The following is a 27,087-nucleotide window of genomic DNA, read 5'->3' on the forward strand; positions in this document are numbered from 1 at the left end:
CCCTCCACACAGACCCCAATCACCCCAGAAAATTTCATTGAAATCGGGTAAGCCGTCTAGGAGGAGTATGCGAACAGGAAGTTTTGCCACTTAATTTTATATATATAAGATGTAAAACCTAAAATAAAACATACGGTGTTAGGGTTGTGTAACGCGGGGTTGCCATACTGTAAGGGGCCAAAGTTTTTTGTAAACAAATTTTCGAACCGCCATAACTTTAAAACTAATGAACAGATTTTAAAACACCATGTGACTTTTTTGTACAGAATTTCTCAAACTTTAAAACTGTGTATCGTAAAAATTTTTAAAATTAATATTTCATAGCAATATAAAATTTTTTTTTTTATTTTTCAATCTAATTCATCTAATTAATTAATTAATCGACTATCTAAGATATTATTTGCAAAGAACTTACGCTAAAAAATGATTTTTCTATTTTTCAGTGGGAAAAAAAGCTTAAAAACTTAAATAATAAATTCTTGTTTGGAAATGGACAAACAAAAACACCTACGTTGAGGTAAATAAAAAATAAGGATTCATTATTGTTGTTTCACAACTTAAATACAATGTCAGTGATTCTTACAGAAGTGACCACATTTATGCAACAGAAAATATACCAAAAACATATAAAATTTAACATAAGTGTAGAAGAGCAAAATACTACTAAAATAATAAATAATAAGCAATGAAACAGAATTTTGAGGTGTAATCCTATTACAATTAAAATATATATATTCCTTTACTCAAAACTACAATCAGTAGCAAGTTTTTGCCATATTTGGATACTATAATGAGGGTTGATAGAAATAGATAATATGCGAAAAATGGCAACTGGAGATGAGTAGCCTCTCTTAATGTATTTTTCAGTCACCTCTACGTGACTATACTGAGCTAACAGGAAAACCAAACCAAACAAAATCTTGACGATTTATAGCCTACCTACAAATACATTGTTCTTATTTATCTGAATCAATTCTTTAAAGAGCTCTTTTTTTTAATTTTTATATGCCTAATTTGACAATTTTGTTTAGGAAACGTATAAAAGGTGTTTTGTACAGTGAAACTTCGATAAGTCGTAACCTCGATAAGCGAAAAACCTTGATATTTCATAGTATTTCTTCGGTCCCTAGAAAAATTCGCGAAAAATGCATGTATTTCGGTCCCTTTGATAACTCGTATTTTTCTCGAGACAAAAATTGAAAAATGTGTATCAAAAGCCTCTACAACTCGTATTTTTTTTCACAAAAAACCGTACGTGACGAAAACATAGTACGTTTTTTAACCGTTATTATTTTACAGTTACTCTTATTCATAAGTTTTGCTATGTTTTCTACATCTAGCGTAGATTAGTATCAATTAGGACGCAAGATGTCAAGTTCTCGTAAGTGCAAAATATTACCAACTTAAAAAAAAAGAAATTATTGTTGCCGTAAAAAATGGTGAAAAACAAGTAGAAATTGCGAAAAGGTTCGGTATTGCGCCATCTATTATCACATCAATTTTGAAAAAAAAGTGATCTGTATTTGGGTTTGCCCTCAAACACCAAACGTAAGCGCCAAAAATTACCAGAATACCCGGAATTAGAAAAGAGGGTACTCACTTGGTTTTTGCAACTCCGAGAATCTAATACTATTCCAGTTGGAGGACTTTTACTAAAAGAAAAAGCAAAGGTGTATTCCGCAAAATTGGGCTTAACACAATTCAACGCAAGTAATGGCTGGTTGGACAATTTCAAGAAGAGAAATAATGTAAGTTTCAAAAAAGTTTGCGGTGAAAGCGCGGCCGGTGATGAAGAAGTGTGCGTTCAATGGAAAGAAAACATTCAAAAGTTAATAGAGAATTATGGGCCCAAGAATATTTTCAACGCGGATGAAACGGGTCTTTTTTACAACTGTCTTCCTGATCGCACTTTGTCTTTAAAAGGCCAAAGTTGTCATGGTGGCAAATTGAGCAAGGATCGTCTTACTCTGTTGCTTGCTGCAAATATGGATGGGTCAGAAAAATTTAAACCATTAATGATCGGTAAATCAATGAAACCCAGATGCTTTAAAAACATCAAGACGTTCCCTATGCTTAATCGTGCAAATTCAAAGTCATGGATGACACGTAATTTATTTCTTGAATGGCTACAATTGGTGAACCAACAAATGATAAAACAAAATAGAAAGATTTTATTATTTATTGATAATTGCACTGCCCACACTGCAATGGAACCTTTGACCAATATGCAGACTGAATTTCTCCCACCTAACACCACTTCAGTTTTGCAAAAACTCGACAAAGGCATAATCAAAAGTTTCAAAGCATTTTACCGTAAAGAAGTTGTTGTGAAACTGCTTGAAATCATCGAGGAAAAAAAGGATTATTCCATTTCGATTTATGGTGCAATGAATATTGCTCATAAAGCCTGGACAAATATCAGTAAATCGACTATTAAAAACTGTTTTCGAGCTTGCGGTTTTGTTAAGGATCAAAATGTAGTCGTAATCAGGGAAGATGTACTTCCCATAGCAGAGTGGGCTCGTGTTCCACAAAATGCAGAAACACGTGTAAACTTTGATGACTACATTCATGTTAATGATGAGTTGGTGACTACTGGAAGCCTCAATGATGATGAAATTCTGGGTTTCGAAAACATCGATGAAACATTTGAAATTCCCTCAGTTTCGACAAAGGTTGCGAAAGCTTCAATTGAAAATTTGCGTATTTTTTCATAGCATCAAATGTTGAAGACACTGTTTTTAATGACATTGTAAACATTGATAATGCCATAGATAAAATACGCCAAAATAATGTCTGTCAAAAACATATTACGGATTTCTTTTAAAATGAACACTTTTCTTAATTTTTTTGTACAATTTTTCAAAATACATACATACATATATTGATTGAATAACATATGTACTTTATATTTTAAAATTTAAATATGTACAATCATTTCTTGTTTTTTATGTAAAATTGAAAAAATAAATAAAAAAACTCTATAATTCGTATATTCTGTATGTTGCCTCTATAAGTTGTATAACTTGATAACATGAAAAACTCCAAAACTCGTATTTAAATTGTGGTCCCTTGCAAATACGAGTTATCGAAGTTTCACTGTAATATCTAATTCAATAAAATAATAAATATTAACAAAGTAATAATGACACTTGGTTGAGCTATTGACTCATGGGATTATGTGTGTAGAAGTTTAGTATTACAATGAGGATGAATTATAAATAGTATTAGAATTATTGCTTTTAAATAGAAATCATTATATTAAATCTACTAAAAAAGGAAATCTTAAAATTATGATTCGATCTAATAAGGGTGTGGGTGGAGAATTCATAAGCCTCCAGGAAATACAATCAAAGCTTTCAGGTTAAAGCCTAACTGAGTTGCTGAAACCACAACTTCATTGCGGTCGGTTGCGGTGGAGCACATGCCTTTAGATGTTGATATCCACAATACACTGCTGCTTTCATTTTGCATCAGCGCCTACATAATACATACCATAAAGGTAAACAATATATGTACTAATTGGGTAATTAAATCTATTATTTTGAACATAGTCTAACACATACGGGTGTAACCAATTGTGTTGCCGTAAACACACTCATGTACATATATGTAGATTACTAAGCTTTACAATTAGTTGTTCCATCAATATGTATGCATATACATATCTGTTTACACAAGTATGTCTTTCTTCAAAATATTTTCTGTAATGAACAAAGCATGGGTGTATTATGATAATGCAAACAGACAGCACGAACAACATTACTGATTAGTTCGTCGGAAAGGAATGAAAAATCATTCTCAAATCGTTTAAAATTTTATTTAATCGGGTTGTTTCCAGAGGAACTTCGGAATTCTTTGCCACTAATGGAAATTGTATTCATTCAAGTATATTAGATTGTTTCGATTAATTCATTCAGATTTCATTTATCAGTTTCTTAGTTTAGCTTAGTAAGAATGGTCCAATTTCGGTCATATATGCTCTATTTTACATTTTGAAGATATTTTGATAAAGTCATTTTCATAGAAAACCGTGTTCTCATTGGCCCATAATTTTTAAAAGCTACTCTTGACGTGAAAAGTTCATCTGCAAAATCAGTAACGACTTGTTGATCCGAATTTTAAGGTGGATGTATAATAACCTCCGAAACAAGCTCCCCGAGCCTCTGGTGAGTCACTATCGTTGTACGTGCCCAGGCATTGTCCTGATGAAACACAATTTCTTTCATATAGCCCAAAGTTTGTCGCTTCTCTGCAATTGTTTCCTTCAGACTTTCGAATTGTACATAATACAGTTCCAATTTGATCCATATATTCGGCATAAAATCCAATAGAATAACGAAAACCATGACATATAGTATACGAGGGCTGAGGTAATTCCTGAACCGATTTCACAAATTTTCACCACCAAAGTACATTATACCCATGACAGCCTGACCGCCAATACTGGCTTGGCCACAGTATATTTTACATAAAAAATACGGGACGCAATCGTCGAAACCAAAATTGCGCTTGATTGACTGTTAAAGTTCAAGGACCATAAACACTATTATAAATTTTAACCACTTGACTTGTGTTTTCGCCATTATCGCAAATAAAATATGTATTATTTCCGCTTTGCTGGTGTCCATCTTTGACATGTGCTGAAACAATGCTTAGTCAACCAATTACAAAACAGTCTGAAAGAATTTTTTTTACGAAATCATATATGTCGCGTCACCCGTTCGAAACAATGGGTTTCTTTTAACTAGATATAAAATTAGGTTATATACGGTATGTATAAATTACAGCTAAGCGGTTCTACCTAAAATATAATAACGGAGAAGAGTCAGTATAAATACTTTGAACAAACTCCGACTTGATTTCTCATACATTCGTTCGAAGCATTACATTGATTTGCTTCTCATAAACATATGACTCAGTTTTTGCAGTTCAGAACTTCTTGCTGATTTTATTGTCCAAATTTATGATCCGAAACCTATATCAAAACGGACAAAGTGGTTCCAAAGAAATTATAATGTAGTCATAACAAAGTAACTCTACCAATTGTCGGACCAAAAGTCCCAGCTTCTATATTTGAACTATTTTGTGCTAATAATGCTAATTTAAAATTATTTATAGTTGTTTGGTTTTATTTGAGTGAAATGGATTCCCATTATGTACATCTTTAGTTTTAAATTAAAAAAAAAAATCATAAAACATATTCGAATGAAATAAAAATTCGAAATACAATTCGTAAAAGAAATATTCCCACAAAACATATTTTATTAAATATAGTTGAAAAAAAATTACCTTAAAAAATCCAGTAAATTGCCGAAACTGCAATATTCCGTCAGCAAAAGCATTTCATTATAACTCTTTGTGCAATGTCCAATGATGCCGACAATGTTCGGATGCCGCTCCACCGATTTCATTACTTCGATTTCACGTCGAAAAGCGCGCACATCATCCACCGAAGGGCGATCTATTTACAATTAATAGCAGAAGTTTGTATAATTAACACCCACCACCATCTCCATACGTATGTACATATTTGTATATAATATTGGAAAAGAGTGCTTGGACAGCAGCCAAAAACTTTGTCGGTAAATATGTTGCCTCCAGTTTGTGGCGGCCAAAATGCCTATATTCATACCTTTCAGCATTTTAACAGCCACTTCACGTGCGCCCGCTTTGCTATCGTTGTAGATGCCACGGCGCACTAAACCGAAAGCGCCCTCACCCAGAATTTCGTGCAACTTAATATCGTTGCGGTCGATTTCCATGGCGTCGTTGAAAAATAATTTCTCCTCAAGATCCAATTGAAATTGCGACAGGTCCTCCGGTGAGGTGAGCACAGTTTTCGTTTTTTCCAAGGCCGCCTTTGGATCAATGGGCGCCTTATTTTCTAGATCCTAAAAAAAGAAATTGAAAAATACAGCACACTTACACACTTAAATAAGTAAACAAGTGTTATGAATTCAAGCACTGCAAAAATGTTATTATTAAGAAAAACATTTTCATTGAAACCTCAACGCATTAGTGTGAGTGTGTATGTGTTCGTATGCTAGGCTCGTATGTGTGTTTGCGGCACTTAAAATCATTTGAAGTGCGTGTAAAAATTAACTTGAGTTTACTTGTACAGCACTTGAGGCAAATTGATTGTTGTAATTAAGAAGGGGCACAGCCACTCATTCGTTTCGTATTTCACGCAAGCATACACCTAGGCGTTTCCACGCTAATGAAGCTAGCAGACGGCAGTCAACAGGTATCTATGTATGTATGCATACATCTGGTACGAGTATATGTAGTTAAGAGCGCGCCATTTGTTGCTAATTAATTGGCAAATGCTGTTGAACTCAATCATAGTGTGCTGCGCGCTAGTGAGCATTTCAAGTGTCTCTACACAGTCAAGTGCCGCCGGTGACAATAAGAAACTATGAAAGTGAGTATTATAAAAAATACAAAAGCGACACTGTGACCTTAATTACTTGTTATGCACGTAAAGAAAGCTGCAAAAGAATATCGCTGCATCATCCCTCCAAGGTCTTGCAAAGTATGTGTAATAAATGGAAATAGTGGTGCAAGCAACGGGGACGGACGATGTTGAGAGTGGTAAAGTTATCTCATATTAAAGTATTCCTTACAACATCTATTTCTTCTTTTTTCTCTCTATCTTTCTATCTCATACGCGGATTTGTTTATTTATTCATCGGTTAGAAGTGAGATTTTTCAGAGGAAAAGGGACTTTGGGTCAAATATATTTTAATATTGGGTCTAATTTTTGAATCCGTTTCGATCGAAAAAATCGTTGAAATCATTGAAACCGTATCGAAAATAACATTTTCAATCGAAATGATCTCACTTGCCGACTTGATAAATACTTCCCATGGCTCATAGATGTCGCTAGTTTCGAAATCATTAATGCCGAAAAATCGAAATTCTATCCGTTGGTGAGTGAGTGGCGAAAATTTTGAAAGAAATGGACAATTTAATAGTATTTATGTAAACAATCGCTGATGACATACTAAATTTTGTTTTAAATTGATATTTTAGACACAAGAGGCACACTTTTAGATAGCGATATGATGTTGCACCACGACTTAGCGAAAGAGTTTTCTCAAAGAACACAAGCCGAAGTTACTACCATTTTACAAAGGTAAACGATGTAGGCTGTCCAATCAGTTTTATTATTAAAGTTATTAAAATGCTTTATTTATAGTGATTTTAAGTTTGTAGCCAAAAAGTTTCGAAAATATATAACACAGATCTTTAGCCAAGTAACTTTAAATTCACTCGAGGAGGAGTGTTATACTGACCATTTATGTATATGTATATCAGTCCAGGGGTTCAAAAGCATTCAAAGTTGTGGATGTTCATAAGTAATTGCAACACAAAATATTCAGGTGATATCCCTATAACAAGTATCACTAACACGAGATCAGTTAGTGCAATTTTTCCCAGCTCCAAATTGAAACTTGACCAGGTATAAGAAACTAGGGTAAATACTGCTGTATCCCCGCTTTAGACGATTTTTTATAAAATTTCCCACATAACTACCACTTTCAATGTTTACAGAAACGAAACAAAAAGCTCAGCAAATTTAATTTATCTAACTTGTCAAATTTGTCGACAGAGCAGTTTTACTTTTTCATTTAAAAATTGTTGAAATCGACTAGTACATGTTTTCTGCTGTAAGTGTTACTTAACAGTTTTTAAATGACAGCCCATTTAATAGAACGACACATTTAATGAAAATTATGTGCAGTTAAGCCCATAAATATTTTTAATTTGTACATGAAAAATCTTTACTTACCTCAAAATATTTGCAACGCTTTTGATGTCTTTTATATTTTACATAACGATAACGAAGGATGGTGATTAGGATACAAGCTAAGATGATGATGATCGGCACGGCGACCACTAGCTTTGCAATAAGAAGGGCATCATTCGTCACTGGCGAACCTAAAGACATCATGCAAGAGAGAGAAACAGTGTAAATCAATTAAAGGACACCAATGCAAATGATAAATGTTAAAAGCAATTGAAAGTTGGCGAGCTGCGTTCAAGTGTTTTTTGTCTTTTTGTTTTTGTTGAAAACACAGCGAAATAAACAACACGAAAAGAAGAAAGAAAGTCGTCAATATCGACGCACAGAACAAATTAGCAGTTATACGTTATGTTCTTTGGTGCCATTTATTAAACTGTGTGAGCGGAATTACATATGAGGGAAAAATTTTTGAATTTACAAAGGCCCTCCCACCTTAAGGTTAAATTAGAAAATAGGCGAAATACAAAAATCAACCTAGTTCTATATCAAGGCATTTTTTGAATATTACAAAATTTATAATTGTATATCTTACCCGGTAATAGCACAGTTTGACTGTTGACCTCCGTTTGGACAGTGGACGCATTGCCTCCCGGGGTGCAGGCAATTAAATGTACATCGAATAGTGTACCATTTAATTCGATTTCTTTTATTATAAACCTTGTGGTGTCCTGTAAGAAATAAAAATATGTTTAAGTATTTAAATTTTAGTTCTATTAATATAGATAGATAAAAAGACTTCTTCTAATTTAATAAGAAAAATATTGCGTTTTATGTAATAAATGTGAGTGATGATTATGTACTTACCTTATTAACTTTAAATTTACTTTCACGTCCAACACCTATGTGATCCACAACCTGTATGACGTAGTAACTTATCGGATGCTCCGACTTTTTCCAAGTAATATTTAATGAATATATATTTCCTCTAACATATTTGCGCCTAACTTTTAATTCTTCGGGTTTAAATGGCGCTGATCAACAAAAAAATTAAATCTTAAATCAATATAATATAATCAATACTGGTAAAATAATATATACAATTCATATTTCAATTATACTAAAGGAGTATAAGAGTATATAAAATTGTAGAAATAAGAAAGGGTTAAGTTTAGGGTTTATAAAGGTAGCTAATGTAGACTTATCTCATTTAAACGGGGCAGTACGATAACTCCAACAATTTATAGAGATGGGTGGTAGATTTCGCGACATGCAAAGTGATGGCTATGCAACTTTGGAATGATCACGATCAGATATATTTAAAGTATCAGCAGTTATTACACCGTCAATAGGAATATACGTATACTTACAGTATTTTCTAATTTTTCAACTGGTCGAAATCATTTGACCATTAGACGTAATAGTTTTTACAAGAATTGCAAAAATTGGGGTAGTATCTGTGCTGCATTAGTGTACATTTAATTTATTGAATTTTTATAGATCAAGAACAAATTGTTTTTCAATAAGAGCGGTACAAAAGTCTTTGAAAGTACATTTGATGCCATTATAATTGAAACTCGATTTCTATTGAATGACCACGGGCACACTTGCAGAAGTTTAGACTCTGAACCAAATTTTCGTTGGTTTTCAAGCATAAATCAGCCTATACTGCCGCAATTTCACATTCGATATTCGTACGAAGTTCATCAAGCGTCGCTGGCTTGTTGGCATAGACCATTTTCAAGTTGTTGCTCAACCCAATTACGACGATTCTGCTGGTCAATTAGATATTGTAAGGGTTTAGGTCAAAATGTTCCACTAGACGCTCGATTGTTGATCTGACAGGACATAATTATGACGAACCATAAATTGGACGTAGCGATCTGAAAGTTGAGGCCACTGACTCCGAATTTCGGAAATGGCAAACCTTACCGAAGGGTAATGTCAAAAGAGCGAAAAAAATATGACGTCGTTTGCTGTCCTTATCGGTCATTTTTGTAGCGTCCTATTGAAAACCCCTTTACTTAAAAAGCAATAAAAGAAATATTACACAGTAATTTTCGTTGATGTACAATAAAATTATGTAAATTATATTTTAAATTGTGTGAAAATCATAATTGCTCTACACCTATTTATAGATTTGAACTTTAATTGAAAAACCCTGATAAAAACTCAATATACGGCTCCACAAGTCCTTGCAAGATGCCTAGACTGACACCCAACTTCGTACGTGACTTTCGAAAGTTCTCAGTTAGACAACAACTGCAGTAACCGTAGACAGCAGACAGATGCAGACGTACAGATGCATAAACCAACAAGAATTTTCCCATACCTTTGCGAAGCCGAATGGAAAGTAATTTAATTTCTTTTACTGTAATATAAAATTCCGTTAGCTTAAACACACTACACCTTAGCTGTACCTTTGCTTTACTTTATTTTGTATTCCATAAACATGCATTTCACAGTCACTAAAGCGCTCCGTTTTCGCCGGCAGTATCAGGTTGTTGGGAAAGTTTTTAACAATAAGAAGAGTTTGATAGCGTTATTCCTAGTAGATTTTCAAACATGATACCTCAAGTTTGCACTTTAAGTTTAATAACACGCAGTTTAAAGTACTGTTCCATTGAAGCAACTTAAGTGACATGCATGTGAGAATAAATTCCAGCAAATCGGATGTGTTTAAGCAATCTAACAATAAATCTACCGACCAATTACATATGTAAAATGCGGTGCGGTGAAATGGCAAGATAGGAATATTGAAAACTTCGCTTAAGTTAAGTTCGAATTTTTATTGATAATTCTTATAACCCCGTGTTGTGGTGATCTCAACTACATTTTCTTAAGAAGCAAACTATAACTTTTTATGGATGCATTGTCGATTTGTGATACTCAAAGTTGTCGCAAATACGACATTTGTACAACTTGCATAGTTATCCGTCAAAAAATTTACCTTTCGGCCTCATATTGAATGTAGAGTTCTATCATCATCAATTATTCCAAGAATATATTAGACAGCTGCTGGTAATTTCCTCCTGCTTTAAGGTATGTATTGTAGTTTCTCTTAGCTGCTCCAATAATATTACTTAAATGTCGTACAAATAATGGAACACACATTGCTGCCATATCTATAGAAATTCCACGTAAAATTGTCTAAATACACTCAACAGTTGATAGAAATTGCAGTAATTACCACGATTATGAGCATAACTACTCTCATACATATGAATATACTGCAATGGTGTACACGGTGTTAGGAGGGATATAACAGTGGGCAATATTTATTCCTCTACTCTAAGTATTTCCCTCTTATTATTTTGTACTCTTGGCACTCTTGTCATCCTTTCAGCATATTTGTCCTACTTAAAATTAAACTATATAGTTTTATATTGATATTATCCGAATTAATGCTACCAGAACTACTTTAGTAAAGTTTGGTGGAAATATTTGATATTTGCATCTTATGCTGGAGAGTAAACTGGAACATCGGGAATTGTTGGTTTTAGTTCAAAAAGAGAACAATGTCGGCCCTTTCCCTCCCTGAATACTAATAAGTACAAATTTTTGTAAGTCAGGTTATTCTGGTATTTCCTACAGAAAAACAAAAGTAAATGTACTATATAACATATAGTGGAACATCTCTAACTCTAATCACCATAATCCACAAAATATCTTCGAATTAGAGAGACTATAGAGTTATGAAAACATAAAATTTTTCAAAAAGCTAGAAAATATAGTTTTATACACAGTTTTATTTATTTACTTCGTAATTTGTTTGGCCCTTGACGTCTGTATCTCATGCCTTTGTGACATGATTTATGCAATCCATAAGTGTTATATCATATTATCTGTTCGCCTCCATACGATAGAGGAACTATAGGGAAATTCTGTTTCGATAGTAAAATTTCAAATTGTTTATAATGCCCTGGTCGAAAAGTTCGTTTTATGGAAGGAAATTTGTTTGAAATTATACTTCTATTGCCAATTCGAGGAAATTAGTATGAAATTTAATTTCTAAACGCTATTGCCAATTCAAAAGTTCAAGTTGTGGATGTGTATGCTTGTAATGAGGTCGAAACTGTTTCAGATCTTTAGGTCTTGTGGGTCTATCAAAGAAGCTTAAAAGTCCTATCTACTATAACGACAGTGGCTGCCATGAAGGCAACATCTGATAGATTACTCAGTAGAGCGGCAATTCTGCCCATGTGCTCGCTGACGGTTCGCTAGAAGATGGTTAAGAAGTGCTTAGCCTCTCTGCCAGTAGCTTCCAGCTACTTTAATATAACACTCGTTTGGGTCCCAGGCCATAGAGGTATCGCAGGAATCTGCAAAGCCGATCAGCTTGCGAGAAGGGCACCCAAGCTGCAATCTCATCAGTGTGGGAACAAGCTGGTGCCCCACTATCTCCGGTGCATCTCCGCATTGGATCAGTGGTCGTTGAATGAACATGGCAGGAGTTAGACATCGACCCGTACCTGTGCGACTGCGAGATAATTCTGGCCTAAGGTGGATCACAAGAGATCCACTGAGCTATTTGGTCCTAGTAAGGTTCAGCTCTTCGTGACGATAGAAGTCATTACTGGCCACTGCACGATGGGGTTACTTGCCGTGAGGCTAATTATCCTGACGGACGCAAATCGCCAAATTTGCATGGAAGAAAGGGAGATTGAGACATCTATACACCTTCTCCTTCATTGTCAAGATTTCGTTAGACTGCGGCGGAAATATCTTGGCGGGTCAAACTTCGAAGAAACAGCTGAAGTGTCCCGACTACAAATTAGTTGCATGCACAAATTCGTGAAATGCTCAAAGCGCTTTGTTTTTACTTGGGTGTATTGAGCATCAATTTTGAGGAGCTTGCGGCATCACAAAGCATTGGCTTAGCTGTCCAAGTGAGATCTCTTGTGCTACAGCAGATCAGCCACTCTAACCTAACATAACCTAACATCAGCAGTATTGTAATTTGACAAGAGTGACCCTCGAACCACGCGATATATTCGTTCTTTACAGAATATTTGTATTATTATCCTTTCGCAAAATGTTGGCTAAGACACTGCCACTGTAACTTAGGCGATTTGCTATGGACGATAAGTAGTTCAGTTGCAAACGCACATTTCTTAGAAAATGTGCTTGGCAGGTGTATGGAAAATGTACCACATACAGATGAATATGTGAGTGTAATGCACACCGTCGATATTCTATGACTATTCATTGAATCTAACTCAAGGAGTCGACGATGACACAGACATAATGACGATATATCGGTTGCTGTCAACATGAAAGCTTTGATGTGTGTAAATGATGCATTACTAATGTGTTTAAAAATTCTTACAATCACCTTCTTTCAAATATCGATAGAAATAAAATAAGTGGTGTTGTATTTCGCTTCCTTGCTTTCCGTTTTATTTCACTTTATAATTTTACGCATTCCCTTCGAAAGGGTTTCACCAACAGGTATTTTGGATTTAAATATACAATGTTGAATAGATATAATGGGTCTTAAGTTTATGTATTTAAAAAAATAAAAAATGATTGGGCCGCCGGGATGCTCGTTGATCGGAAATTATTACGAATAAAAAGAACTTGCGTGTGGATGATCGCTGGTGATATCAAAGAAGAAAGAAAATGTCCGTCTGTCGATCCCTTTTGTATAGATGTTGGCATACACGAGAGTGCAGTTATCGGTTTAGCTTATATGTGTGTGCCGGTGTGCAGTGTATGTGTGTAACTCTCTCGTGAGTGATGTATGGTGTGGATTGTAGGTGGTGGTGAGTGTGGTGAATGTAGCGTGTTAGTGATGCGTATGTTGAATGTGGGGAATGGTGTGTGTCCAGGGTTTTACTAGTTTTAGCTGGTGGAGCATATGAGATTGAGGCTCATTTAGCCATCATTACCAGTATTGTACGATAATTGGCCGTAATTGATTAATTCCTATAATAACGGTCATCTTCATGTTAATAACCAAGAAGGTAAAGGTACTTAGACGGAAATAATTTAATTAAAGTTAGGGCAATCGATAATTGGAGTATTAAAGATTCGCAAAGAGATCTTTTAACAGAAATGCAATTTAATATTTTTCTATGTTCTTCGAAAAATTTGCACCGGCTCACAGCTCCGCCATTGCCACTTCCAAATTGGACAACTTGAAAAGTCCACTCGCCAGTTTGACATTTTAGTCCAATGATTTACACAACTTCATTAAATATAATTTTCTGATCTGTTAAGAAGTTAGAACATCGATAAGTCAAGTGTATCGATCCAAACGGAGACTACATTGAGAAATAAATCAAAATTTTTGTGAAACGTTCGTGTTTTGCTAACTAAGAATATATTCTTGCAAAGTACACAATGTAAGGAATGTTGCATAGTTCATGACAACAAAATTTTAAAGTTTCGTCGCGTATATAAAAATTGAGAAGCGTAACGCACACTTCTCACTTCAATGTCTTTTTGACTTTTTGGTGAAATGTGAATGAGATTCCGATAACAAACAAACCTACATAAGTTTCTAAACTAAATAGTTTGTACAGGAGTTATGTAAGAGTATAACTTAAATAACATAAACAAAATGTGACAACATCATGATTATCAAGTAGTTTAAATAAAAAGTAGTATGTTTAATAAAGTGAAGTAGTTCAACGTTACTTTGGTAAAGGGTCAGTTTGTAAGGCAGTTAATTAGTTAGAATTCTTAAGTCAAGAAGAAGATTAATTGGTAAAATTTTGAAATACATATCACCAGACAGGCTTTTTACTATTCCTCACAGTCACCAAATATTGTATAGACGATGGAATAGATGTTGCATTATACATAAATGAGAATTATGTGTATGGATGTGTTAGAAGAAAAAATCCGCTATAGTCGAAAAAGAGTATTAAAGTGCGTTTGTCATTCGGTCTTACCCAAAGGTGAAAACAAGAGATACATTTTTGGAAAAAGATACTTTTTAACGACGAATATAAAATAAGTCGCATTGGTATTGAAAGTAGAACATTTGAACATCGTTATAAAACCCAAGAAGTCAAGCCAAGATTTAAAAAAAGACGTAAAGCAGTTAAAAATGGCACGGGATTGGACCACTATTTATATCTTGATATGACAATAGGCTATGATAAGGAATTCGATAGAGCCACATTATTTTTATTAAACAATGTATTTCTCTATCATAAAGTGCGCTAAATCTCTGTACATAGCTTTATAGATTTTCTTTTATTTATTTATTTGGAATTTTAAAAATTTCGATTGAAAGTTTTCTTCACAAACAAATACGAAATTAAAACAATATGATTTGTTTTGATTCAACCAAAAATCATTTAATTTAAAAATCGCATGCGATGTACAGGGTGCATCTTTTATGTCAGTATGTTAACATTCAATAACTAAATCGCCGTTCTTGAACTTATTTTTATTTAATGTGGACATTTCTGGAGCCAAAGTGTCTTCTTCTTCAGCATTTTACATTTTGTCATTGATGGTGTTGAACCAAACCCCGACATAATCATTTACTTTTCGTCTAACTAACTCAATCCGTGAGTAAATGTCAAAGCATAAAATTTGATGCACCCTGTATGCATTTGTAAATAAAAATGTTCTCACGAGAATTTATGGTTTAAACTTACGGCAAATGGTGAAATCGTAGTTGTACCACTCCGCACATGACGGCGTCTGTATTACTAGCCATTTCATTTCACTTTCCTTCGCTGAATTGTGTGTATTCTTGGCGACTATGCCAACCTTGTATACCTCTGAAAAGGTTAAATTCTCCAAAGTAGATCTGTACAACTGTCGTGGCTGCTCCGTGGATCATGATGATGGCGAAAAGATAAGAGATAAAAGAGGAAATACATGGAAAATTTGGAATTTTAGTATAAAAATATTTGTACGAGGATGCACATAAATATTGCAAGTAAGCGCTGTACATGGGACTTTGTATAAATAACAACAATCTTTATTGACTCATTCACAGGGAAGCGTAAGCGTCCCACACTTCAACCGATGTAAGCTACTTTCAATTAATAAATGTGTCGCGAATAAAATCTGCAAAAATTGCCTTGCTTTTAAGAGTAAGAAAGAAATTACTTAAGACATACAAAATTACCTAAAGAACCCTAATGGCGTAACTACGTGCTTTACAGCATCATGGTTTGAAAGGGGAGATGCAACACTGTGTAGTGGAACGGAATTATCACTAATGACAATGGCACCGTTTTGCAGCTCTTAGTGATGCATTGCCGTTATTTGTATTAGCTCGAGATAGATGGGATTCCTATTGAGTGAGTGAGTTGTACGCTTTGAAATGATAATTTACAGTAGTGCCTCATGATGGAGTCATATGTAGAAGTTCACGTAAGTGAGGAAAGTTTCTGACTGTCATTCACCTGGGAGTGGCCAGGAACGATTGTTTTACATGTGGCTCAAGCAGCTCACGACTTCAGGTTTTAGACCAATTATCCTCTGGGTAGCCAACAGACATCCGTTTGAAGGCGAGCTAAAGTGAGAAGGCGAAGCCCACTTATGCGGTTGTGCGTAGGGTTTGGGACCCACCACATAAAAACAGCCCCCAATGAAAAAGATGAAACAGCCTCGGATGAGAGACCCCAATTTTGATGACGACCACTGCAAACGTTTAAAGGACTACGAATTAAGGACCATAGGACCTCATAGGAGTAAAGGCTGACATCACCGCAATCCAAGAAATGCAATGGACGGGACAAGGACGGAAGAAAGTGGGTCCTTGTGACATCTACTGCAGCGGCCATAGAAAAGCGCACACGTCAACAAACACAAGAAAGGTTCGACATCGAGAATCTGCAATCACAACCGACAGCCGAACGGTTTTCTACTCGACTTGCACTCCTGCTCTCTGAGAGCACTCATCAACATCTCGGTGTAAGGGAACTGTGGGATGGCATATCAAACTCCTTACGTACAGCTGCAACCGAAACCATTGGCTTTCGGAAAAGTAAAAAAAACAGATGGTATGATGAGGTTTGTCGTCTCGCAGTGGAGAGAAAACAGACTGCCTACCTCGCAATGTTGCGATCGACCGCAACACGAACGGGATGGGCAAGATACCGAGAGCTGAAGAGGGAAGCGAGACGCATTTGCAGACAAAAAAAGAAAGAGGCCGAAATGCGTGAGTAAGAAGAGCTTGACAAGCTGGCCAGGGGTAATGCTTGAAAATTTTACGAAAAGATCCCGCGACTAACTGAAGGTTTCAAGACCGGAGCACACTCCTGTAGGACCCCCAGAGGTGATCGAGTTATTGATGACCAGAGTATACTAAGTTTTTGGAGGGAACACTTCTCTAGCCTGCTGAATGGCAGTAAAAGTACAACACCAGGAGATGGCGAACCCGATTCCCCAATCAACGACGATGGAGCAGATGTTTAATTGCCCGACCGTGAAGAAATTCGAATAGCAATTACCCGCCTGAAGAACAACAAAGCGGCAGGGGCGGATAGATTACCGGCTGAGCTATTCAAATACGGCGGCGAAGAACTGGTAAGGTGCATGTATCAGCTTCTTTGCAGAATGTGGTCGGAAGAAAGCATGCCTGACGATTGAAATCTCAGTGTACTCTGCCCAATACACAAAAAGGGAGACCCCATAATTTGCGCCAATTACCGTGGGATAAGCCTCCTCAACATCGCGTATAAGGTTCTGTCGAGCGTACTGTGTAAAAGTCTAAAGCCCACCGTCAACAAACTGATTGGACCTTATCAGTGTGGCAGACCAGATATTCACCATGCGCTAAATTTTGGAGAAGACCCGTTAAAAAATAGGATCGACACACACCATCTCTTTGTCGACTTTAAAGCTGCTTTCGACAGCACGAAAAGGAGCAGCCTTTATGCCACGATGTCTGAATTTGGTATCCCCGCAAAACTAATGCGGCTGTGTAAGCTGACGTTGAGCAACACCAAAAGCTCCGTCAGGATCGGAGCCGTTCGATATCAGACGAGGTTTCAGACAAGGTGACTCACTGTGATTTCTGTGTGATTTTCACTGTGTGATTTCTTTAACCTGATGCTGGAGAAAATAATACGAGCTGCAGAATTAAATAGAGAAGGTACAATCTTCTATAAGAGTGTACAGCTGCTGGCGTATGCCGATGCTATCGATATCATTGGAAACGACACCCGCGCCGTTAGATCTGTTTTTTTCCAGACTGGATAAGGAAGCGAAGCATATGGGTCTGGTGGTGAACGAGGACAAGACGATATATCTCCTGTCATCAAACAAACAGTCAGCCCATTCGCGTCTTGGCTCCCACGTCAATGTTGACAGTCATAACTTTGAAGTTGTAGATAATTTCGTCTACCTTGTAACCAGCATTAACAACAATAACAATGTCAGCCTGGAAATCCAACGCAGAATCACTCTTGCCAACAGGTGCTACTATGGACTAACTAGGCAATTGAAAAGTAAAGTCCTCTCTCGACGAACAAAAACCAAACTCTACAAGTCTCTCATCATTCCCGTCCTACTTTACGGTGCAGAAGCGTGGACGATGTCAACATCCGATGAGACGGCACTAGGAGTTTTCGAGAGGAAGGTTTTGCGGAAGAGTTATGGTCCCTTAAACATTGGCAACGGCGAATACCGCAGACGATGGAACGATGAGCTGTATGTGTTACTCGACGACATAGACATAGTCCAGCGAATAAAAAGACAGCGGCTACGCTGGCTAGGATATGTTGTTCGAATGGACGAAAGTGCTCCAGTTCTGAAAGTATTCGATGCACTACGCGCTGGTGGAAGCCGAGGAAGAGGGAGACCTCCACTCCGATGGAAGGACCAGGTGGAGAGGGACCTGGCTTCGCTTGGTATAACCAATTGGCGCCAAACTGCCAGAAGGAGGGATACGTGGCGCGCTGTTTTGGACTCGGCTATAACCGCGTAAGCGGAGTCTATGCCAGTCAAGAAGAAGAAGAAGACTCATAGAGCACTTTGATAAAACACATGTCAATCAAACACGTTGCCTTCAATGATCCCGGCTGAGAATGTAATTGCCGGTTTTGATGGCAGGACAGACAAGTTCTTTTATAATCAAGATTATCTTTTGAGTGTGTGGTGTACCAACGTATTCAGTGGTGAATGCAAAATTAGAAGTAGATCGATAGTAGATAGCTTACAATCTTTTTAAAACAGTTAATGTTTCATGTGATATATCTCAAAATACTTTCATCTTCATATCTTCGAGTAAATTATAAACTCGTTAGTAGACTGATTATTCATAACGTAACAACACTTACTTTACGTATTTCCACAGATGTCACATCAGCTCCTGAGTCACCATAATAGAGAATAACGTAGTAGCATGTTCTGTCTGGGGGCGAGAAATAAAGAAAGACTGAATCAATTATATAGTAGATTCGGCTATGTAATAATTAATTTATATGATAATTTGATTTCATAATATTTTGAAGAAATTGTCTATTAATGTGCTCTTACCTTCGGATGGTTGCCAAGTAATGTCCGCCATCAGATGCATTTCATTTGAATTGTCGGGAAGGAAGCGTTTCAAATACATTGCTTCGACAAAGCCCGGCGTATAGTTATGTTGTAAAGTTGAGAATTTCTGAGCTCTAGCGACAATGGCGTACTGATGTTTGGCATTCATCGCTAATGCGGAAATTGTATAGGTGGTGGCATTTGCGAGATCATCTATTGTGAAGAAGTTCTCATTGAACTATGCGATGAAAGGATGATATTAATAATAATATTTGTAAAATTTTAAAGAAATTTGAAATGAAGGAAATGTTATAACCAGAAAATATTGCTCAAATAATTTTGGATACAAATTTTGTTCCGTTTTGGTTACGCAGGCCGGGTTTGCGAGGGAATCTTAATAGATCTGCTTTATATTAAAATAAGTTTGAAAGCTCGTAAGAGTAGTGATTTTCGGCGAACACATTTAAAATACATTACAAACAAAATTTTAAGCAGTTTTAGTAAATTCGTTCGACTGCAACGAAAAAAAAACTGGAAAATTTCGTCACGCTTGAGGTAAATACAGGGCCACCATAATGAAGACTGAACCAATTTAACTCTAGATTAACGGGTATTGATTGGATATCTTTTTTTTACTTTTTATAGAAAACTGTAAATCTTTATTCATCTTCTATACATTTCATATATGTAAAATCCAAATATGTATATATTTATTAAATTCAATATAAATATCGTTAATTTTATTTGTTTACATGACGAAACTTGGTACACATGTTCCTTGGGACTGTTAGAGGGTTGCTTTCGAAGATGGGCAAAATCGGTCCACGGCCACAATGTAACGAAAACCGAAAATACATAAAGTGTCATAACTAAGCCATAAATAAAGTTATAAAATTAAAATTCAGTCGCAGTTCCCTTACCTACCCCACCACACACCATGAAAATAGTTGAAATCGGATGATAAACACACACACGTCCCATACAAAGGTTAGGTTGAAATTTACTAAATGTGCGTTAACTCACTAACGGAAAATATCAGAAATACTTAATTTTACAAAATAAATGGCAGAAGGAAGCTGAACTAAAATTAAAAAAAAAAAAATGGTAAAGGGGCGTGGTCGGTATATAATACTTTCTTGACACCCTGATGACACGTGCGGAAAATGGATGAAATCTGTTCACAACAACGGCTACTTCCAATATAACTAATTATGTACATAAAGAAACATTGAAGATAGCGGAATAAAGCTTTACACAAATACTGTATATGATCTGTGGCATCACTTGTGAAAAAATTGTCGAAATCGGACAGTAACTTTCCAATGCCCCGGATATTGAATATGAAGAACTCAGTGCCTTAAAGTAATTTTTCACCAAAAATATCGGTAAATCTCTCAGATAATTTAATGTAATTCAGAGGAAATTTTTTTCTTCTAATAGTGTGTCTCTGTAAAAATGGTTGAAATCGGGTCATAACTTCCACTAGCTCCCATTTACCTCATTATAGAGCTTTCAAAAATACGATGGGCTTAATAGCTTATAAATCGGTTAAAATATAGCAATAAATTGTGAGAATATAAAACGTCTGGTTGCACCCGACCTAAGTCTTTCCTTACTTGTTGATAAATATGTTCTATATTGCAAAAATTGAGGAAAATTTGTCAGATTTTATTCCCTGACTTCGAATAAAGCAATGATTTTCTAAAATTGTTTTTCTCGATATTGTTTGTGAAAATACCTCAGGGACCTCTAACATGCAAACTCTATAGAAAATATTGTAATTGGGGCATTGTAACTACTCAAAATATATTTTTTCGCGCCTCGATTTCAGTAAATATTTTTACATGAAAAATCAGTTATCAGTTCAAAAGCTCTCTTTATATTCCCATGCATAACTTTTCGTTTTATATAAGCTGTTGATCTTGGTATTCATCTTTGAATACCAACTTATAGGATTACCACAGTAATATTCACTCCTACTATCTTCAGAATCATCAATTTAGGTTATAATAGTCGCTTTCGCATAATTTATTCATATCAGAATCCAATCCAGATTTTTGCTGATATTACAAGGAACACTTAATAAGGCATATTTTACTCCCAAAGTAAAAAGTATTGCCTCTTCACAATTTACCAAAGAAATGTGATGATTTCTCATATAAACATATTTACTGTAATTTTAGATAGTAAATACAAACGAATGTACAGTAAGATTTACGTAATTTACTTGTTGTTATTTCTTATTCAGTTTTAAGTAATTTGCTTTTTTCATATTGGTAAATTGACTGGTTTTCGCTGAAATAGGTATGCATGTATACTGCATCCAGAAATATCAAAAATTTATATACGCTGTATTATATTATTAAAAACCAACATTTAAAATTAAAACAAAATTGTTTTCTCTATTAAGAGTTTTTAAGCATGAAATCGCAAACCCGTCAATCCGCAAATATAGTGTTAAATATTAATTGCGAGCGAAAAACTCGGCTGATCATCTTGGTACACCTACCAAATAATTACCCACAGGCATACCGAGTTGATTTCAAAAAACCAAATTGTGATTTGTTAAGAACTAATATAATTAAATTCTTATCTCAACAGAATAAGAAATCAAATATATTAAGAAAGGTCGACAGAATTAGCTTTTTAATTTAATATTTTAGCACGTATCTTTCTACTACACGCCACTTTACTAACACGACCAACACTTGTACATAGAAACTTATTTCATTCTACTCCCCACTACTATCCACACTCACCCATACATTAATTCCGTGGCCACTAAATCCTAATAAAGTGTTGGCATCAACTGACCAAATCTTCTTATCCACTTTTCGCATCTTCTCACCCACACTTACCATATAAATAGTCGTATTTGTGCTACTTTGTACTTTAATCATATAAATCGCTTCGGCGAGCTCGCTCAGTTGGCCGGTGTCAATGTTGAGATTTGTCATTGTTGTCTGCGTTTGCGATGGCGCTGTGGCATTTCGCATGCTCACCGGCGCAGTAAATATGTTGCGATCTTCATCTTCACCATCTAATATAATGCTGCCGTATTTGTTTTCCGTTGCATTATTTTGTGTTACACCACTTCCCCCTTCTTCAGCTTTGATGTCTTCATTGTGGACGTGTACAATGCGAAATGTCAAACTATTGTCATCGCGACAGACTAATATCATCTGATAGCGAATGTGTGTAAAATGATATTTATCCGATTGTATGAAAGTTGTGGCATTTTCTCTCGTACAGTGTTCAATGCATGTTTGGTCCGCCTGAAAATGGAGAGAATTATCAAAAAGTTGAATAATAAGTAATTGCCTTCCATAAATAAAAGCGGCAGCGGCAAATTACTGTCAAAAAATTCTCATTTCCATACAGTTTGTATGGCGCATACCTAAATAACGCGACGGCGACGCTGAACGTTTGAAAATTTCAATTTTGACAGCGCGTTAAGAAGTAAAGTTGGCTGCGAAAAACGAATATTAGATATATGGGATCTAGAGGAAGTAATGAGCCGAAAAATAATCCCCTCTGAATTTCTTTAAAATATCTAAGACATTCGATGGTATAATGGTATAATAAAAAAGTATCTATTGGCACCGAAGTCTTCATATTGGTTATTGCCCGGTTTCGAAAATTTTTAAGAGTCATGGCACACCTCGAATAAAGCATTTGTATTAAGTTTTATTCCGATATCTTCATTGGTTTTTTATTTATATATTGTAGAGTATGGCGAGAAAATATTATGTACCAAATTTCGTTGAGATTTGTCGAGCATTTTTGAGCTATCAGTGAAATACGATTTTTGGCCTTAAAGTGAGACACGCCATTTCCATTTTTATACTCTCGCAACATGTTGCACAGAGTATTATAGTTTTGTTCAAATAACGGTTGTTTGTGTCACACAGAAATAAAAAAGTTAGGTATGGGGTTATATATATATATATATAAATGATAATCATGTCGAGTGGAGTTGAAATCCGGAGGTCTATCCGTCCGTCCTAAGTAAAGATTGAGATATCTTAATGAAGCTTGGAAAGCATATTCCTTAGCATTGCCACGCGAACAAAGTGGCGGAAACCGTAAACATATAAAGTGCCATAACTAAGTCATAAATAAAGTTATAATTGTAAAATTTCAAAGGAAGGGGCATATCCGGATGAAATCAAATACATAATATTAGGGTTTCCAACTTTCAATTGACTTTATACCATATATATGCCGAATATGTGAGTCAAATTGTTTGTTATATTAATAAAATTAAATAAATAAATTGCGAGAGTATAAAATGTTCGGTCACAACCGACCTTAGTCTTTCCTTATTTGTTTTTTAATAAAGCTCCAGTTACCGATGCTTGACTTAACTCAGCTTCGAATAATTTGGCTTGGAAAACTTAGATGCAGTTATACTTCACACAACTTCAACTTCAGCTGTTATTATTATAGTTTCTGGGTAGAGTTGCCAGATGTTCAGATTTAGCTTTAAAATTAAGTTTTTTAAATTAAAAGATCACCAAGATTGAAGATTTTAAAACTAGTATCCAAAAAAATCTTCACTATTAGGAAATGTGTGAACACGTGAAGATTTTCTGTTTGAAAGAAAACTCTTTAATAAATATATGAATATATGTAGCTTTGAGCAGAATAGCACAAAAGAAACGTGCACGCGTAGTTCAGTTTTTCGATATTTATAATTGTTAGAAGATGTAATAAATTGGAGCCACCCAAGCGTATAAATGATAGGTGAATAAATAATTTATTCAAATTGTATTTGAACATTTACAATCAATTTTTCATTACATAAATTCGCAAAATTTTTTTTTTTTTGAGCAGATCACCACAAATTCTTGGAAAGATTCGCAATAGTTATGTTTCTGTTGCAAAAATTACCGTCATATCGTACCTATTTGATTTGATTTGTTCATTGCACTTAAAGTTAAACAAGTATTTGCGTTATAAATAAAATAAAAGATTTTTTTATTAAACACATTAAAAAATAATAGTTGTGAAAAAGGTATTTTCCTCTGAATTATCTTGTTTTTTCTTTATTTGAAGATTTATAAATATTAAAGATTAGAATTTTAACATATTTAATTTTAAACGAAAACATTCAAGCAACACTGGAATAGTGTCATAATGAGAATGAAAAGAGAAGTTGAAATGTCAACATAACTTAGAGTTCTAAATTCAACAGACTTTCAAGTCAAGTCATGCGTTCGGTAATCAAATACATGCTAGGCCCATTAAACTGATATTTTATGTGACAGTTCTCAAGTCTCTCTAGGTCAAGTCAAGCATGGATAACTGAGCTTTAAAAATCTGAGTGGAGATCTTTTCTGCCATTTCTTTTGTAAAATTTTGAATTTTTTTTTGTCGTTTTTCGTTAGTGAGTTTAAAGTTTTCATTTTTACTCAAATTATCGCTTGCTCGGACAGACATCTTGATTTCAGCTCTACTCATCATCCTGATCATTTTAATATATGTATACTATAACCCTATATCTAATTTGTTTATTTTTATGACTTACAAAAACGGTTAGATATACAAACATATTATACTCTGTGTAACATGTTGCGAGTGTGTAAAAATATGTGAGAAATAATTTTGAAGTGCCAAGTCTTTTGTATCTGAGGAGAAGTATTATTAGTTTTTACTAAATCATAAAACTGAACATTAAGAATTGCAAAAGCGTGTCATATTCTGATCAAAAGTGGTTTTTTTTGTTAACATTTTGGTTTAAACATATTTTCTGGGAATAATTCTATTTTATTTGCTATCCAGCTTTTCATTTCCATTTTTAAACACGATTTGTATTTTGTTTCCTCATACATAAGTCAAAGATTCTGCGATAACATCTTCATTGTCCGTAACTTTTTTTACAAGGACTATCGTCTTAAATTCTGAGAGAAAGAAAAAACAATTCAAAGCCCAATTTCATGCGATCAATTCATGCAATTTTAACATCGTTTTCATTGAGTTGTGACATGGTGCATTGTACCGGAGCTGTTTTTCAAGATTATTGAAATTTCATAACTTTGGGCGCTGGCTTTGGGGTCTTTCCTTTGGATTATAGCTCTTCGTGATCAGCCCATACAGATGGCTGTCGACACTTTTATTCATTAAGAATTTCAGAACCATCTCTTTGTCTACATGTGTTTAATTTTATAATTCCTTACAAAATTGTCTATGAATTCAATTTCGACTGTTTCAATAATCAAGAAACTAAATGGGAAAATGTTCAAGCCAAAGGTGAACATGTGATTAGTTAGATGATTTCTCGTTCAGTTACATATTTTGTCACATAACTGTCTAAATATCCATGCCAAGGTGTTATAACAATAAATATATCTACTACTTTCAGAAAACCTACTTTCAGAAACCTTATGCAATATTAATCGTTCCTGGGAATGTTTTCTTTTATGCAATATTAATATCACAGTTAAAATACAAGTGTAATGCTTTACTCTTCACACGACGTTAACTTTGTGGGCACATTTACAGTTATCAACTTCAAAGTTAACTAGCCTGCATTGTGTGCTATATATAAACATACATATGTAGGTATGGCTTTGTGCTAACTTACCCAATTGCTTTGTCGCTCCGTCGACTCGCCTTCGTATTTGTCCTTTCGTAATCGATGCATGCAATGCAATCTACACGAAGTTGTAGGGAAGTCTTTCAATTCCAAATTTAACTCACGTAAAAGCGATTCTTCGCTGGCGCTGCCACCCAGCAGTATCCAATAAACAAAGAAATAGCGCAACACAAATATCAACATTTTCCACTACACTCACTAAAAATGTATAGCGGAAACGTATTTTTCCACTGCGAACGGAATAAATTTCATTTAGTCTTTTGGTGGGAAGGTAGTTAATTTATTGCATTTTGTAGTTGTGATGAGCGGGTTAGACAGTTTTAATTAGTGGACTCTGCAGTAAAAATAAAGGAAAGATACTAAAATTAGCAAAGAAAACGTTTTAATTTAACATAAAATACTTATAAACAATTAGAGACAATTGGGTCAGTAAGTGACACAGCAATCCCTTAAGAGCGAGAGAATCGATAATGAGAGAAAAATTCTTGGGTGTACAATATTTATCTTTACTTTAAACATATTCAAATTTTCCTGAAAAATACGAAATATCTGGTAATCTAAATAATTATTAATAGAAGGTGGTGATGTTGATGAAACAGTCTAGGTATTAGAAGAATATTGTCAAAACGTAGTCATTTCGTTTATAAAATCGTTTACAAATGGCTAAATGAAATGTGGATTCAACTATATATATCTAAGGCCTAATTTCGGACGTAATCGAATATTTTAAAAGCTATCAATTAGGAAGGCACAAAGGAATGAAGTATTATATAATGGATTGAGAAGAAAAACTACCTATTTGACCAAAATCATTATATTAGGAGTATGGGGGATAGAACGCGGTGATTTCGACACAATATTGGTCTATTCTTTATGGTGTATGAGGACTGTAGTAATTCGTCAACAGGTTTCACTCCATTTGAACCGTATATCCCAGATTATACCATACATATGTGCAGATAATTTTGCTAAGATTTCTCACATATTAACCGATATATACGAAGCCATAGTTGCCGTTTTTGGCCCAATTGGGGCAAATTTGGTCCATTTGTTTTCTCTTGGTCCATTGGGCATTATCGCTACAATAAGATTTCAATTTAATCGAAAAACCGACGTATCAAAATTGACACGACTTGACCAATTTTGGTCTTGATTCGAACGTAATCGAATCTCAATTTTATGTAGAATAGACTCTTTTTTGGGAAAGAGTAGGTTTCATAAATAATGGATTAGAACAAGCAGTTTTCGGAGACTTGTACAACTTTGTTATACTCTCGCAACAAAGTTG

General features: G+C 35.0%; 1 protein-coding gene across 3 annotated transcripts in view; it reads right to left on the minus strand.

The window, feature by feature from the left end:
- LOC105215239 (tyrosine-protein kinase receptor torso) overlaps positions 1-27,087 on the minus strand; it is a 128,687-nt gene that overhangs the window by 34,406 nt on the left and 67,194 nt on the right. For all 3 annotated transcript variants that reach the window (XR_008472048.1, XM_011189046.3, XM_054235040.1), the window contains exons 2-11: positions 25,788-26,133; positions 22,060-22,476; positions 19,202-19,439; positions 19,003-19,076; positions 15,364-15,535; positions 8,615-8,781; positions 8,343-8,478; positions 7,796-7,944; positions 5,636-5,894; positions 5,293-5,464 (exon numbers count right to left, since the gene is read on the minus strand). Coding sequence is in view for 2 of the 3 variants with exons in the window: in XM_011189046.3 (XP_011187348.2) it covers positions 5,293-5,464; positions 5,636-5,894; positions 7,796-7,944; positions 8,343-8,478; positions 8,615-8,781; positions 15,364-15,535; positions 19,003-19,076; positions 19,202-19,439; positions 22,060-22,476; positions 25,788-25,982 (1,979 nt within the window). In the remaining variant the exon portion in view is untranslated. The remainder of the gene's footprint in view (positions 1-5,292; positions 5,465-5,635; positions 5,895-7,795; positions 7,945-8,342; positions 8,479-8,614; positions 8,782-15,363; positions 15,536-19,002; positions 19,077-19,201; positions 19,440-22,059; positions 22,477-25,787; positions 26,134-27,087) is intronic.

This window comes from Zeugodacus cucurbitae, chromosome 6, assembly GCF_028554725.1.
Source record: "Zeugodacus cucurbitae isolate PBARC_wt_2022May chromosome 6, idZeuCucr1.2, whole genome shotgun sequence".
Lineage (NCBI taxonomy): Eukaryota > Metazoa > Arthropoda > Insecta > Diptera > Tephritidae > Zeugodacus > Zeugodacus cucurbitae.